Source organism: Hemicordylus capensis, chromosome 1 (genome assembly GCF_027244095.1).
Source record: "Hemicordylus capensis ecotype Gifberg chromosome 1, rHemCap1.1.pri, whole genome shotgun sequence".
Taxonomy (NCBI): Eukaryota; Metazoa; Chordata; class Lepidosauria; order Squamata; family Cordylidae; genus Hemicordylus; species Hemicordylus capensis.
The window spans coordinates 322,315,007-322,330,318 of record NC_069657.1 but is presented as its reverse complement, the minus strand read 5'-3'; the positions used below and the strand labels follow the sequence as shown (position 1 = coordinate 322,330,318).

Here is a 15,312-nt window from a genome sequence, read left to right as displayed (position 1 = left end):
ACTTCAATAGGTCTCATCATTTAAATACTCTGGTTGTGACAAAAGGATGGTTAATATATGTGGAAGGATAGCTAATCTATGTAAAATGCTTTTTAAATATGCACTTATAGAGTGGATTAACCAGCAAAAGAAGAACACAGGTATGGGTAGGGATACTATTGGCCCAGTCCGCAAGTATATTGGCTGACATCCTGATGAATGAACATAGGAACATAGGAAACTGCCATATACTGAGTCAGACCATTGGTCTATCTAGCTCAGTATTGTCTTCACAGACTGGCAGCGGCTTCTTCAAGGTTGTAGGCAGGAATCTCTCTCAGCCCTATCTTGGAGAAGCCAGGGAGGGAACTTGAAACCTTCTGCTCTTCCCAGAGCAGCTTCATCCCCTGAGGGGAAGATCTTGCAGTGCTCACACATCAAATCTCCCATTCATATGCAACCAGGGCAGACCCTGGTTAGCTATGGGGACAAGTCATGCTTGCTACCACAAGACCAGCTCTCCTCTCCTGCACTTTCCAAGTGCAACGAAGCACTTGCAGAAGGATGTTGCGCCAGCACAAAGCTGCTGTACTCTCACTAAGTCTGAGCTTGTGTTCCTGACTAGTGTTGCACAACTGCAGGCATGCTTGCTGTAGGCATGCAGAAGAGAGACAGGGCTTTCATAGGTCTTTACTGATTTCGTGGGCATCTTCTAATTTCCATTTTTTTGTTTTTATTTTATGTTTTCATAATTGTGTTGTACTCCTTGAGGAAAAGTAGTTCTGCTCAGCCATCCAAAGTTATTCTGTTTTCTCTTGGTAACAAATAGGTAAAGCTTATATGGAGCAACTAACTGAACTCACGAGATTGATACTTAAGCTACCAGAAGTAGGAGCTGTCCTCTCAAAGACTCATGTCGATGAGTCACTTGGCAAACAAGATCCTAAGGAAGCTGTTTTTCAGTTTATTAAGGTATTTTTTAAAAAAAATCAATACTAGGCAGCATGCAGACTAGTACTTGCACAAATGGAATGCATTTCTGCTTGTGAATGGGGGGAAAGGAGTGATTTTTGCCACTTCCCTCTGCAATCCCCTGTGCCCCCTGAAAATGTGTCCTTGAAATCTGGGAAACCCTAAAGTATTCCCAGTTTTGGGGAAGGCTGTAAAGTGAATAAAGTATTGGCAAAAATAACACATCACCTTTAAGCTAGCAAAATACCTTCTGTTCATGCAAATTCTAGTCTGGATGCTGCCTACCAATTCTGAAGTATAATTGGGGGGAAAATAACCTTCTACTTTGGGTCCAAAACAGGGATCCACGAATTTAAGCTTAGCTCACTAGCGAGCCATTTTTTGCAGTTGCCACCAATCCTTTCTCTTCTCTCAGATCCTTTTCTGGCACACAGGCAGAGGAGACAAGCGGATCTTCTGTCATTTGCACTGCGATATGGAGATGGTAGAAAACAATGGGAGCCTTCTCCTGCTGCTCAGGAAAGATTCCTGCTGTTTCTTACCTTCTCACAAAGGACAATGGAAATGAAACATTTGTTGAGGAGATCTGTGTTGTCCTGCATGTCTTGCTCACCAGAAGACTGGGGGTACTCGACAAGTGAATTTATAGATGCCAGTTCAAAAATACTTTGTCACAATTCAGCCTAACATTGACCAAGTATCATTCTTCACCATTCCCTCATTCCCACTTTCATTCTCTCAGGCTGTTGGTAAAAACTACAGTGGACTTCAGACACTATCAGAAAAATCTGCCATGGTAACAAAGGCACTAGAATATCTTGGTGATGTATTAAAATATGTAAAACCCTACCTGATGAAGAAAGGATCTGCCGAAGGACTGCATCTCACCTATTGGATTATGGGTAATTATAATTAAAGTTTATATTAATTTTTTTTGGAAACTAGTTCTGTATGGTGGGTGGATAAAGCCTCTTATCACATGTTTTGGGATAACAATACAAGGAAGCCAAGATAAAGTTAGGAAAAAACATCTACTTCAAAAGGCCTTTTAGGAATTAAGTTGTGTGTATTTTGAAGTGATACCTTCCGTACCATATGGTGATGGCTAATAAGAATGTGCAACAAAGTGCAGACTCCGTTGTGTAATAATGTTGTGTTTATTTAGAAAAATAGGGGTGAATGCATTCCTGGACACAGCTGTTACCTGGGCATATCCAGGTATCCAGGACTAAGACTGGGTCCAGGAGCACTCCAGGCTGTGAAACTGCTCTTTCAAGGGTAGTTAAACTCTGCCCAGGCTGGGAAACAATTCAGTCCCAGAGCACTGGGCCTCCGAACCAGGAGTCTGGATTTAATTTCGCTTGTTCACCTTCATCAGCCTATCACTGACTCCAAACACTGATTAAGGATAGTCTCATCCTCTCCAGCTGGGGATGGTAAAGAGAAATGTACAGCTGAGTTTTGTCAGCATACCGAGCCCCTGGATGAGCTCTCCCAATGGTTTAATGTAGATATTAAAACAGCATGGGGGCAAGATAGAACTCTTTGGGACACCATAGGACTATGTCAAGTAGAAGTCCCCCAGTACCATCTTGTAGAGCCTACTTGTTCAGGAAGGATTCGAGCCACTGAAAAACAGTGCTTTTATTACTATCCCAGGCAGGCAGTCCAGAAGGATAGCAATAGCAATAGCACTTACATTTATATACCGCTTTATAGCCGGAGCTCTCTAAGCGGTTTACAATGATTTAGCATATTGCCTCCAACATTCTGGGTACTCATTTTACCGACCTCGGAAGGATGGAAGGCTGAGTCAACCTTGAGCCCCTGGTCAGGATCGAACTTGTAACCTTCTGGTTACAGGGCGGCAGTTTTACCACTGCGCCACCAGGGGCATTACCATGGCCTTTGATATTCAAAGCCACTGAGAAGCCTGGCATAACCAACAGAGGACAGAATCCCATCTCTAGCTCCTAGCATAGGTCACTTGAATTGAGGCTCCGCTACATACTTGAATACCTTGCCCAAAAAACTGGATGTTTTCAAACTGGCTGGTAACTGGCTACTCCTGCTAACTTGGCAGAGGCACCTTTTAACTAGGGATATGCATGAACTGGTTTGGAGGCCATTTTAGAGGCCTCCAAACTGGTTCCAACGCCGCAGCCGGTTCAAAGTTCAAAGGCCCCGGGCTTGGCACTTTAAGGGCGGGGGTAGGGTGCACTTAATTATACTGCAATTTACCCAGGGATGCAGGAGGCCTCCATTTGAAAAGAAGAGTTCTCCCTTCAGGTGCAGTTCTCTGTTGAGCCACTTTACCCTGATTTTAATTCCATTCCCACCATGTTGTGCTGTGCTTTGTCCAGTGCCTGTGGGAGGGGGGCTCCTTTAAGGGAAACCATCTTGTGAAGCATGCACAGAGTGCTGTAAGTGTGATCCTTCCCAGTGCTTTCCTCCTAGATAGGGATGAGCACAAACCAGTTCAGCAGTGCTTTTCCAGACCTCTGGACTGACTGGTGTTCAGACCAGTTTGGCCGTGGGGGGCGGGTTTTACCTTACACACCCCCCCCTGCCAGTGCTGCTGCCAAACTGCTAGTGTGGGGCTGCTGAGTACCTCCTTGCAACCCTGATCAGCTTAAAACTGGAAGTGCCTGACACATGCAGCAAGCACTTCCGGTTTAAGCTGACCGGGGCTGCAGGGAGGTATGCCAGCGGATTTGGTTGCAGCGCCAGTGGGGAAATTGTGTGGGGGGGGGTAAGGGCACCCTCCCTACTCCTTAAAGGTAACCCCCCCCCAACTGCTGAACTGTCCAGCCAATGGTTTGTGCACATTCCTACTCCTAGACAAGAGAAGGCTCTCTCTTTCTCTCAAAAGGTCCTTCCAGCACTGAGAAAAGTATGGTACCGTGAGAAGATCAGTGCTCTGGGAAATGTTGGGGGGGGGGTTGCCATTGTGGCCCCTGCTTGAAAAACAGTAAGATCACGGTTATAGTGAAACCAAAATGCATATGCTAAAACTATGATCGTTGTTCACATGTTTGAGGGCTCCTCGGAGTTAAGGAATAGAAAACATTCACATATGTTCAGGCTGACTGTTTGTAGCACTAACCTGATATTGCATGGCTCTAGAGGAGCAAAAGTAATCTGAGGACACATAATAGGTGCCACCTTGCTAGAACTAAGCAGGTCCAGGTCTGGCCAGTCCCTGGATGAATGACACCAGGAAGCACCAAGCATATTGCCATAAATTCCATGATGGAAGAATAGCAGGATGAATTAAAATCAGGGTAAAGTGGCTCAACGGAGAACTGCACCTGAAGGGAGAACTCTCCTTTTCAAATGGAGGCCTCCTGCATCCATGGGTAAATTGCAGTATAATTAATAGCTGTAAAGATTCCTTTTAACACTTAAAGATCAGTAGTACAATAAATTGTGATGGTGTTTTTTAGATTTACCTTAAGTTAGTCATCTAATTACTACCATTAAGTTTCATTCATTTCAAAAAGATTTCATCTGGATCTTGCCCTTTAATTAATGGGGTCCCCCCACTTTTGGCTAAAATAAATCTCAGCTTTCTTTTTTCAGATATTGTCAGACAATAGTGTTTTTAAGCTATGAAAAAGCTTTCCGTAAATGACAGTTGTAAGGACCATTGGACAGACTCGTCTAGGTCAAAGGGTGCATTTTTATTTCAGCTCTTCTCATGGAGTAGTTGGGGGGAAAACAAGTGTAGCACTGCTGGAGCCATTGCTATGTGCTCACTCTTTCTCTGTTTGTTATGTTCCACTCTGCAAAATTAAAGTAGGAACATAGGCAGCTGAGAGGATAGGTTGACTTTTATAAACTCTCCTAAAACCTTAATTTTGTGTTTTCCCCATTATCTCTATTACTTTGATTATATCTTTCATACATTGTATTCCTCTCAGTCTCTACATTTTTTTTTCTTTTAAGGTTTCCTTTTTCATTATTTACAGTAAGTATCCTGACACAACACCATGTATAACTAAGTAGGGATTTTATATTTAACTACAGATATTCACTTGGGGCACTAATCCAGCAAAAATGGAGCCACAGTGAAGTCCAATTGAAAGTTATGGAAAGCCTTTAAGCTGGTTTATAAGATTCATTGGGAATTGTCTTTCCCATTTTGTAGCATTCCAAATAGCCTTACATAATAATAATAATAGAGATAGTTTGTCTAAATGTGGTGGCAGCATTTTTCCTCAAATGCAGTTATATATTTATGTGCTAATAGTGGCAATACAATGGCTTTTGCATTTTTCTTTCTGTAGTAATTGAGCATGCACATGTAATAGCATAGTAATAACTGCTGTGCATGCAGTTTTTGGAATGCTGTTTTCTACCAATTCTTTGAGTAGCAGACGAGCAGCAACAGAATGAGATCATTAGGAACCCACAGAATGTCTGTGCATAGTGCCTCAAATCCTCAACTTTCTGAGGTTGTTTCCCCCCCTGTTTGCATAGGATGATGGTCCTAGGGAGCATATACTAACCTTTTATCAAAAGACACATAAGGTGCTCTGTGCGTTACAGTACCACTTCCTCCCCTGGTACCACTGCTTCAATCAAAATCTGAATTGCCTGCAGCTGCTTTGCAGTTTATGGAGGTGGAAATAGTGACATCGGATCATAGAGCTCTCACGCCACAACAGTTTTGGCCCCTAATTCACAGCTCTCAATTTACTACCTGTGAATGGGCCTTCTCTCTCTCTCCAGGTAGATTAAGTGGGCTATATGAAAATGAGACAACTTGGTTGCTATAGTTACCAGTGGCAAATTGCATGTTTATTTCCTGGATTCTTCCCCCCACCGCCCCACTCCCCTTACAAATTTGTCTTTGGGGTTTGATTTTTATTCAATAGGTCACCTTGTGAAGTCCTGGGCGCCTATCCTGGTTACTTCCAAAGCACAACAGCTCTTGTTCCGCATAATAGATTGCTTGCTTTTGCCACATGCTGTGCTCCAGCAAGACAAAGGACTGCCTGCAGCGATGTTGTCTGCCATTCGGGAGAATCTTCCTATCTTTCTTGAGGTGTGTGGATGTATGTTTATATTGTTACTAATGAACAAAATGAACCTTTGGGAAGCTAATGGCTGACAGTGAAGCTTTTACATATTGTTGAGCAGTTGATCTTTAATGTGGACCACGGCTTTGTGGATATTGGTGATCACTCAGAATCTGGCAAAGATATATATCCTTCCTTAAAGCATTTTATACTCTGGACTGAAGCACTTGCTGTTTGGCAACACTTGCTAATATGAGAGTCAGCACCTAGTCAATCCTTAAGTTGTTCTGAAACTTGACTTAAGGGAATCACTGAGATCAAACAACAATATTTTCTGCACTTAAGAAAAATGCGTGTTGTTGCTATAGCTTGTCAAGAGTTTGCAGTTCCGGTAATTTAAGAGTAGGATCCTCATGTTATATCATATAACAAGTTATATCATATTATAGATCAACTTTTCTTTTTGTTCACTTCCTTAATGGGGAGAACATACTGTCAGCATCCTGATAGTCTCTTTTAAAACAACTAAGAAATATGAAGTGGAAATTAAATTCTGGGGTTGTGTGACCTTGGAAAACCACTGTTTGACAGATGGCATGTTATCAGATTAATATGAATAGACCATTATTTAGAAGTATAGTTGTTGGTTAGTAAGAATTAAGATTTTTTTTTTTTTTTAAGTTAGCTGTGATTGTTAGGAATGCTGGAAAGCTGACCATGACCTGGGAAAGTGAGAATTTGGCCTTAGAAGTTCCAATATAGGTGCCAGGAATGAAATGCCATTGTAATTTTATACCCTTGCTTGCAGCATGACATGTACACCTACTACAACATTTGGAAAAGTCTAGGCTACTTTCATTTGCTTCACAACATGGTGCCTTGAGAATGAGAAAATTTCCTTTTTTTACATATATTTGCACAAATTCTAAGCTGCCCATAGCAGCTTTTCAGTCAGGCAGGGTCTAGAGCAGGCCTGCTCAACTTAGGCCCCCCAGCTGTTTTTGGACTACAACTCCCATAATTCTCAGCCATAGCAGCCAATAGCCAGGAATTATGGGAATTGTAGGCCAACATCTGCAGGAGGGCCGAAGTTGAGCAGGCCTGGTCTAGAGTGTTGATGGTGTTCATACAGAACCGTCAGTATACTTTACAGAGTAACAAAACAAAGGAAAGGTCTTTTCACCATGAAGCTCACAATCTACATTTAGACGTCGGAGGGAGAAAGAGACAAGTGTAATAAGGAGCACGTATCATATTTTAAAATAAAGTAAAATATAGACATTTGAACTGTTGCCACTTTTACAACTCTGTCATAAGGAGATGTATGGCATGGAAATAATGAACCTAGATGGCTAGCTCACCCCAGAGCCATTTATTTACTTTGCCTGGGGTAACTTGGATGTCCGTATCATCCTGCCAAGGGTAAGGAGGAATTTAGAACATATCAGATGCACATATATGGTAACATGGTGGTGTGCATGGCTCTATGTATTGAGAAGTTACTGGCTCCCTCATATTAGTTGCTTGATCCTAGCATAATATTCCAGGCAAGCTTCTGGGTTTTATCTGCATGGTTCCATGCAATCCATGCCTGTAGTTTAGTTTCTTCTTTCTTGTTTATTTCAAGAATTTGTAATCTGCTCTTCAGATTTAAAAATTTCAAAAGCAGCCAACAACTGAATGGTAACAGGATGGTTTGCCTAACTGATAAAACAATTAGGCAAACCATACTCACTGAATTGTACTGCTTGCTAACTTTGTAATTCCTTTGCGTGCATGTGGGGTGCGGGGGGAAGGGAGGGAATTGTGTGTTATTTTGTAAACTGGAAAAGACTTTCAATAAAATATCATTAACCCCCAAAAGTACTTAAAGCAATAGAATCATTATAGCAGCAGCAGATTAAGGAGTTTAAGCATGGGTACTCAAATTGTGGGTCATAAGCAACTTGAAAGGGGGTTGGGAGCCAGGGGCCTTACTCCATGTCTGAGGTATAAGGATGGTCAAGAGTGACAAAGATCATCTTCCGAAAGGGCACTCTTTCAGCACATTGGCCAGAGAAGTGCCATCACTGTGCTTGACTTCGGCTTTGTGAGTGGTGGAAGAGCTGAGTAATTGTCTCCTGTCTCCCCATTGCCACGCCTGGCCCCACACTTGGAGGCACTGGGTAAGGCCTCTATCTCCCAACAGTTCCCTTCTGACAACTGAACCCTTTTAAAATTAACTGCATCCCTTTTGAGCAATCCCTACCCACAGTCTGAGAACCTCTGCTTTTAGGGGGCCACAGCATCAAAAGGTCTGACCCCTGAGTTAAAGCATAAAGGTATAATAAAGCAAAACACTGGTTAAAACAGCAATAAAGATAATTCAGTATAAAAATTGCCATCAGATCACTGTTCAATTTAAAACAAAAACATCACAAATGCCTGGGCAAAGAAAATGGTTTTAACCTAGCATCACATGTTGTCATACAAGCCTCTTGGAGAGCATATTCCACAAATATGAAAATACCCTTTCCCTTGTTGCGAGCTGCTTAGTACAGAAGAAGATGGCCCTTCAAGTATCCTGGCCCCAAGTCATATAGAGCTTTAAAGATTAAAACCAGTATTTCTAACTGTGTCTAGAAATCAACATGGTGAAAGATTCCTGACAGCCAGTACTAGTCAATATCCTTGCTGCCATATTTTGCACCAATTAATATTTCCAAGTAGCCAAAGAGAGTGCCACCTATAGTACATTGCAGTTGTTTAGTCTTTATGCCTCTGTGATAGAGCATCTGCTTTGCATGAAGAAGGTCCCAGGTTCAATCCCTGGCATCTCCAGATAGGGCTGGGAAAGACTCCTGCCTGAAACCTCGAAGTTGCTGCCACTCAGTCTGATAAGGCAGCTTCCTATGTTTTCTTGGAAGATTTGACTGACTTGGCCATTTCCTTTTCCAAAAGCTTCTTCCAACTTTTCCCCCTGTACTAAATTACCAGCAGACACTTGCTGCTTGTTAAACAGCTCAGCACTTGTAGCTTCTAAACCATGCTCACACAATACAGTAAAGTAAAGTGTGCCGTCAAGTCAGTGTCAACTTCTGTTGACCACAGAGCCCTGTGGTTGTCTTTAGAGAGGTTTACCATTGCCGTCTCCTGCGCTGTATGAGATGATGCCTTTCAGCATCTTCCTATATCGCTGCTGCCTGATATAGGTGTTTCCCATAGTCTGGGAAACATACCAGCGGGGATTTGAACTGGCAACCTCTGGCTTGCTAATCAAGTCATTTCCCTACTGCGCCACTGCTAGGGCCACCTAAACTATAATTCTGCTAATTGTAGTTATGAATTGAATCACTGCTTGATACTTAATCTTTTCGTTTTATTTAAAAATAAAAGAAAAAACCATAGAAAAAGTAGTGCAGAATAAGAACATTGTGCTAGAAAAAAATAACATAGCAAGGTTTATGTTGTTTTATGATATTTCCTAACTTGTAAAAAATGAAAATTTGTAAGCCAGTTCAGATAAACCGATGTGTGGCATTATCTCTGAACTATTGTAGTTAATTTTTCACAGAACTCTTGGCTTCCTTTCGTGGTAGCTAAGGCTGTGATTCCCAAATGGAAGGCCATTGAAGTGTTGTGAATAAGCTGCCTGGGGAGGGAGAGCATAAAGCACAAAGAATTCTGAGTTTTTACATTAATCACAATCTCTTGGATCAGTAATAAGTCTATACTAGAAGTGGACTTCATAGTACTCGCAGTAGACCTACAATCTCCTCTAGATATATGGACGAAAGTAAGTTTATAGAGGTTACTCATCTGCTTTATGCTTGCCTGGAGGCAACGTTGCCTATCAATAAGTAGCTATTTATAAACCTGTACTACCATATATTAGTATGGTGTGGTTTTCCAATATATTTGGCCAACGTATGTTGGCTAATTTTTTTTTAAATTTTATATCTAAATTTTCAACATTAATTCCAAAGTGTAATTTGTTGAGAGATTTGTCTATCTTGAAAACAAACATGTCTAGCATATTATTAGTTTATCGAACAGGTCCTTGACTAAAAAAATTATCCTTCTTTCGTGAGATTTCCAAAATTGATGGTCTTGCCATTCCATATTTAGATAATCCCTGCTAATGGTGCTGGCAGTTTTCTATATCTCTAAATCCATAATCCTATGCGTATTTGTAAACAAAACTGTTTACACTTTCATATTTGACCTATCATTCCAAACAACATCATCATCATCATCACCATTATTATTATTATTATTTCTTGTTTACACAGTCAGACAGGTGTTGTTGACTGGTTTGTTTTATCCAGACATCGAGTCCTTCCCAAGGACGTGGGATGGCTAGATTTTGTTATCAGTTTTGTTGCTGTTATTATAGATATCGTCGCAGAATATAGGCTGTCCCCTGTAAAGTTGCTTTTTGTAACTGACTGATGGTGATTTCTGTGGCCCCTATGGTGTTGAGGTGCTCCTCAAGGTCTTTTGGAATTGCACCTAGGGCGCCAATTACCACTGGGATTATTTTGGTCTTATTCTGCCACAGCCTTTCAATTTCAATTTGTAGATCTTTGTATTTTGTGATTTTTTCTATTTCTTTTTCTTCTACCCTGTATTCTGCTATCCCCTGGTGTTGCTATGTCGATTATTTTAACTTTTTTTTTTCAAATTCAATTTTTATTGATTTTAACTATAGTAATATTAACATTCATAACAAATAAACAAAAGTGGACCTCCCACTCACATCTCTTCGTGAATCATCAGCTATAAAATTTACCATTGCTATAATAATTCAAAACATAAATTTAAACCCTTACAAACACAATTAATCTACCCAACCTGCAATTATTATTAAATTTCAAATCCTGCTGTAAAATCCATAGTAAGAAAATAGTTCTTTAAATACAACAAAAATTGTTTCCAATCTTCGTTAAAACATTCTAAGCTTTGATCTCTTATCAATGTTGTAAGTTTTGCCATCTCCGCATATTCCAAAATTTTTATCTGCCAATCTTCAATTATTTTAACTTGTTTTTCTTTCTTCTCGACTACAGTTATATCTGATGTATTGTGTGGCAGAAGTTTGTCTGTTTGTAGTCGGAAGTCCCATAATATTTTTACATCTTCATTTTCGACCGCTTTTTCAATTTGATGGTCCCACCAATTTTTGGCTACAGGTAGCTTGTATTTTTTGCAGATGTTCCAGTGTATCATCCCTGCTACCTTGTCATGCCTTTGTTTGTAGTCAGTCTATGCGATCTTTTTACAACAGCTGATTAGGTGGTCCACGGTTTCATCAGCTTCTTTACAAAGGCGGCACTTGCTGTTTGTTGTGGATTTTTCGACTTTTGCTCTTATTGCATTTGTTCTTAGTGCCTGTTCTTGCGCAGCCAGTATTAAACCCTCAGTTTCTTTCTTCAAGTTGCCCTTCTTAAGCCATTGCCAGGTCTTGGTGATGTCTGATTTTCCACTTATCTTGTGCAAATATTGACCATGCAGGGGCTTATTTATCCAAGTTTCTGCTCGGTTCTTGACTTGTTCTTTCTTGTAGGCCTGCTTTTTTTCATTGGTGTTGAATAGTTTCGCATTATTGACCATTTGAAGTGCATCTTCTTCACTGTCCTTGATATATTCTTCAAGGCCTCTTTTCTCCTCCTCTACTGTTTGATGGACTTGCAGCATTCCTCTTCCACCTGAGCTGCGAGGGAGGTATAGCCTATCTACATCACTGCGGGGGTGCAGAGCATGATTGATTGTCATGATTTTCCTGGTCTTACGATCCAGCGTCTCTAGCTCTGCCTGGGTCCAGTCTATTATTCCTGTAGTGTATCTGATAACAAGTATAGCCCAGGTGTTTATGGCTTGTATGGTGTTTCCGCCATTGAGTTTGGACTTGAGGATTTTTCTAACTCTCCTGATGTATTCACTTCCAATTTTTCTTTTAACTTCAGTGTGTGAGATCTTATCTGCCTGGAGAATGCCCAAGTATTTGTAATGTTCTTTCTCTTTCAGGTTCTTGATGTTGCTTCCACTGGGCAGTTCTATTCCTTCTGTTTTTCTTATTTTCCCTCTGTTCATTATTAATGCAGCACACCTGTCTAGCCCAAACTCCATTGCTATGTCGCTACTGAATATACGGACAGTGTTTAGCAGTGATTCGATTTCTGACTGGGACTTTCCATACAACATCATGTACAGCAGATGGTTGATTTGACTTGATGTTTTAGGTGTTTGGTATCCGAGGCCTGTTTTGTTTAGTATTTGTGAAAGTGGGGTCATGGCAATTATAAACAACAGAGGGGATAGTGAGTCCCCTTGGAAAATGCCTCTTCTAATGCTAACCTGTCCAAGTGTCTCGGCATTGATTGTTAACTGTGTACTCCACATGCTCATTGCTTTTTTTTATAAATATCTGAATGTTTTTGCTGACACCAGTTGTTTCTAAACATTTTAGTATCCATGTGTGAGGCAATGAATCGAAGGCTTTCTTGTAGTCAATCCATGCAACACTTAGATTTTTTTTTCTTCTCTTGCAGTTTTCTAAAATCATTTTGTCAATCAGCAGCTGGTCTTTTGTGCCTCTGGTGTTCAGGCAATTTCCTTTCTGTTCAACTGGAAGCTGTTTGTTAGTTAATAAGTGTTGCATCACTTCATCTGCTATTATTCCAGTTAATAATTTGAACATGGTTGGCAGGCAGGTTATTGTCTATAATTACTTGGAACTGCACCTTTTGCTGGGTCTTTCATGATGAGATGAGTTTTCCCAGTTGTTAGCCATTGTTCAATATCACCGCCTTTCATAATGTGATTGAACTGTTTTGATAGTTGTTTATGAAGGCTTGTTAGGTGTTTAAGCCAAAAGCCATGCAGTTCATCGTCGCCTGGCGCAGTCCAATTTTTAATTTTCTTTGCTCTTTCATTTATTAATTCTGGTGTTATTATTAGATCTTGCATTTGTTGGTTACATTTTTTGACATCTTTCATCCAGCCTGCTTTTTTATTATAATCTATTGGATTGTCCCATAATTTCCCCCAGAATTGCACTGTTTCTTCTTTATTTGGCGTTTCTAGGTTTCTTGCAGTTTCTCCTTCTATGCCTTGGTAGAAACGTCTCTGATTCGACTGGAATTGGAGATTCTGCCTGTGTTGTGTAATTCTGGCTTCGTTTCTGCTAATCTTCTTTGACACTGCTGTTATTTGCTGCTTTATTATTTCCAGGACTTCTCTAATTTTCCTTGAATCTAGGTGGTATTTTTGGATCAGATACTGTTTGGTGTTTTCATTCTTCAGCTTCTTGTCTTTCATATCTTTCAATTTACTAGCATCTGATCTAAGGCTGGAGATTTTATTTTCTAATCTAATCTTCCATTTAGGTGATGTACTGCTTTCTTTTTTTTTACAGGTCCACTGATCTTATATTCGAGCTCTTGTGTTGTTATTGTTGCTGTACTGTACATTAGCAATAGCAATAGCACTTACATTTATATACCACTCTATAGCCGAAGCTCTCTAATTGGTTTACAATGATTTAGCATATTGCCCCCAACATTCTGGGTACTCATTTTACCGACCTCGGAAGGATGGAAGGCTGAGTCAACCTTGAGCCAGGATAGAACTTGTAACCTTCTAGATAGAACTTGAGGTCAGGATAGAACTTGTAACCTTCTGGTTACAGGGCGGCAGTTTTACCACTGCGCCACCAGGGGCTCATCAACATTATCCACCAGGGGCTCACCAACCAGGGGCTCATCCACCAGGGGCTCACCAACATTAGTTGGTTTGTTTCTTGCAAATTCTTGGTTGTTATTTCTGCAAGTGCAGCATTGACATCTTTTAATGCCTGAGCGAGTTGTTTTTTGGCAACTGTTTTTAGAGCTGGAAGTCAAACCCTGGTGGTTGTTTGGTTCATGTGCTCAGTTATTTTTTGCTTTAGTTCTTGTTGCTTTTCTGTTAAATGGCATTTGGGTTTTTGAGGTGAAGGCAAAGGGGCGGTTGCCTGGTTTTGATTTTGAAACAGTTCAGTAACAGTGGCATCCTCAATTTCCAACACCTCCTCCACCTGCGCCTGAGCAACTTCTTCAATTGGTGGTAATTCTTCTTCCATATCTGGAGCCTGTGTTGCTCTTTCCAGTTCTTCCAGCTCAACTCCTGTGAATACTTTATTTCTTATTATGTATCTTCTCTGGTCTGCTAGCCTTTGTTCTGTTATTTCTGTGTCTGGATGCTTCTCTTTCCAAATTTGGTACATTCTTTTTAAATAACCTCTTCTAGTTGGACTAGACTTGTAATAGCAGATCATTATTTCTTTGTTGGCAGTTTTCGTATATTTTTTTCGGTTAAGCGACGTTTCTTCCAGTAACCTTGCAGTCTCCAGCCCCGGTTGCTCAACTGAAGATCCTGAGTCCTGTTGCCCAATTGCCACCAGATGTCCAGGGACTATAGCAACTGGCGCGGTCCTTGTTGACCCGGGCGACGACCGATCCGGTATAGGTTTATTAAAGTTACGCCTCACCATATTGTTGATGGGAGAGGCACTCTTTGTCCGGCTCCTCTGGTGAGACCTGTCCAGTATGGTTGGACCTCTGGCATAGCTCTCACCTTCCTCAGAGCACACAAGCCCCACAACCACGCCAAGGTAGTGCCTCACTGGGGGTTATTATTATTATTAGTAGTATTTATTCGATTTCTATACCGCCCTTCCAAACATTAAACAATTTTGATATGGATTACTGAAGTGATATTAAATTAAAGATAAATTTTCATCTACAGTAGCTGTTAAAGCACACTTCTGCTAATCCACATGCCTGACAGGATATTTTTCCTTTGTTATTGATGCTTGACCATTGTGCTAGTGTGAATTCCAAGCCAGAGTCTTTATGAATTCTCCAGTAATGACCCCTTATGACAGGAGACTCATGATTTACCTCCCTTCCTGTCAATCTCGGGAAGTGCTCTCAAAGAAATCTGTTTATACAGATAGGAGGGGGGAAATGCATAGAACAAACAAAAAGTCACGAACAGAAAACCGCCTTAACTCCAGCTTTTTAAAAAAACACCCTCATGTAAAATGAGAAAAATAAAAAGCCCAAAAATGAATACTGAAAAGGTAACCTAGGAATGCTAAGTATTAAGTATCTGTAATGATACATAATAAATCTGCTTATATTTTAGGGAATGGTACTAGTCATAAGAGGTGTGGGGGTAGTTTATGTGTGTCAGAATTTTAGAATTAAAAGCTTGTGTTATGTTGTGTTGTGTTTATGTTCAAACCTAACAATACTGGGGTGTTTAGCAAAAGGTTTCTTGACACGACATACCTTCTATTTTAGGTATATCGTGTCAA

At 40.7% G+C, this 15,312-nt stretch overlaps 1 protein-coding gene across 5 annotated transcripts in view; it reads left to right on the top strand.

The window, feature by feature from the left end:
- Positions 1 to 15,312, top strand: part of MMS22L (MMS22 like, DNA repair protein) — a 135,222-nt gene that overhangs the window by 96,221 nt on the left and 23,689 nt on the right. For all 5 annotated transcript variants that reach the window (XM_053287582.1, XM_053287579.1, XM_053287581.1 and 2 more), the window contains 3 exons: positions 809 to 951; positions 1,694 to 1,853; positions 5,832 to 6,001. In XM_053287582.1, coding sequence (XP_053143557.1) covers positions 809 to 951; positions 1,694 to 1,853; positions 5,832 to 6,001 — 473 coding nt within the window. The remainder of the gene's footprint in view (positions 1 to 808; positions 952 to 1,693; positions 1,854 to 5,831; positions 6,002 to 15,312) is intronic.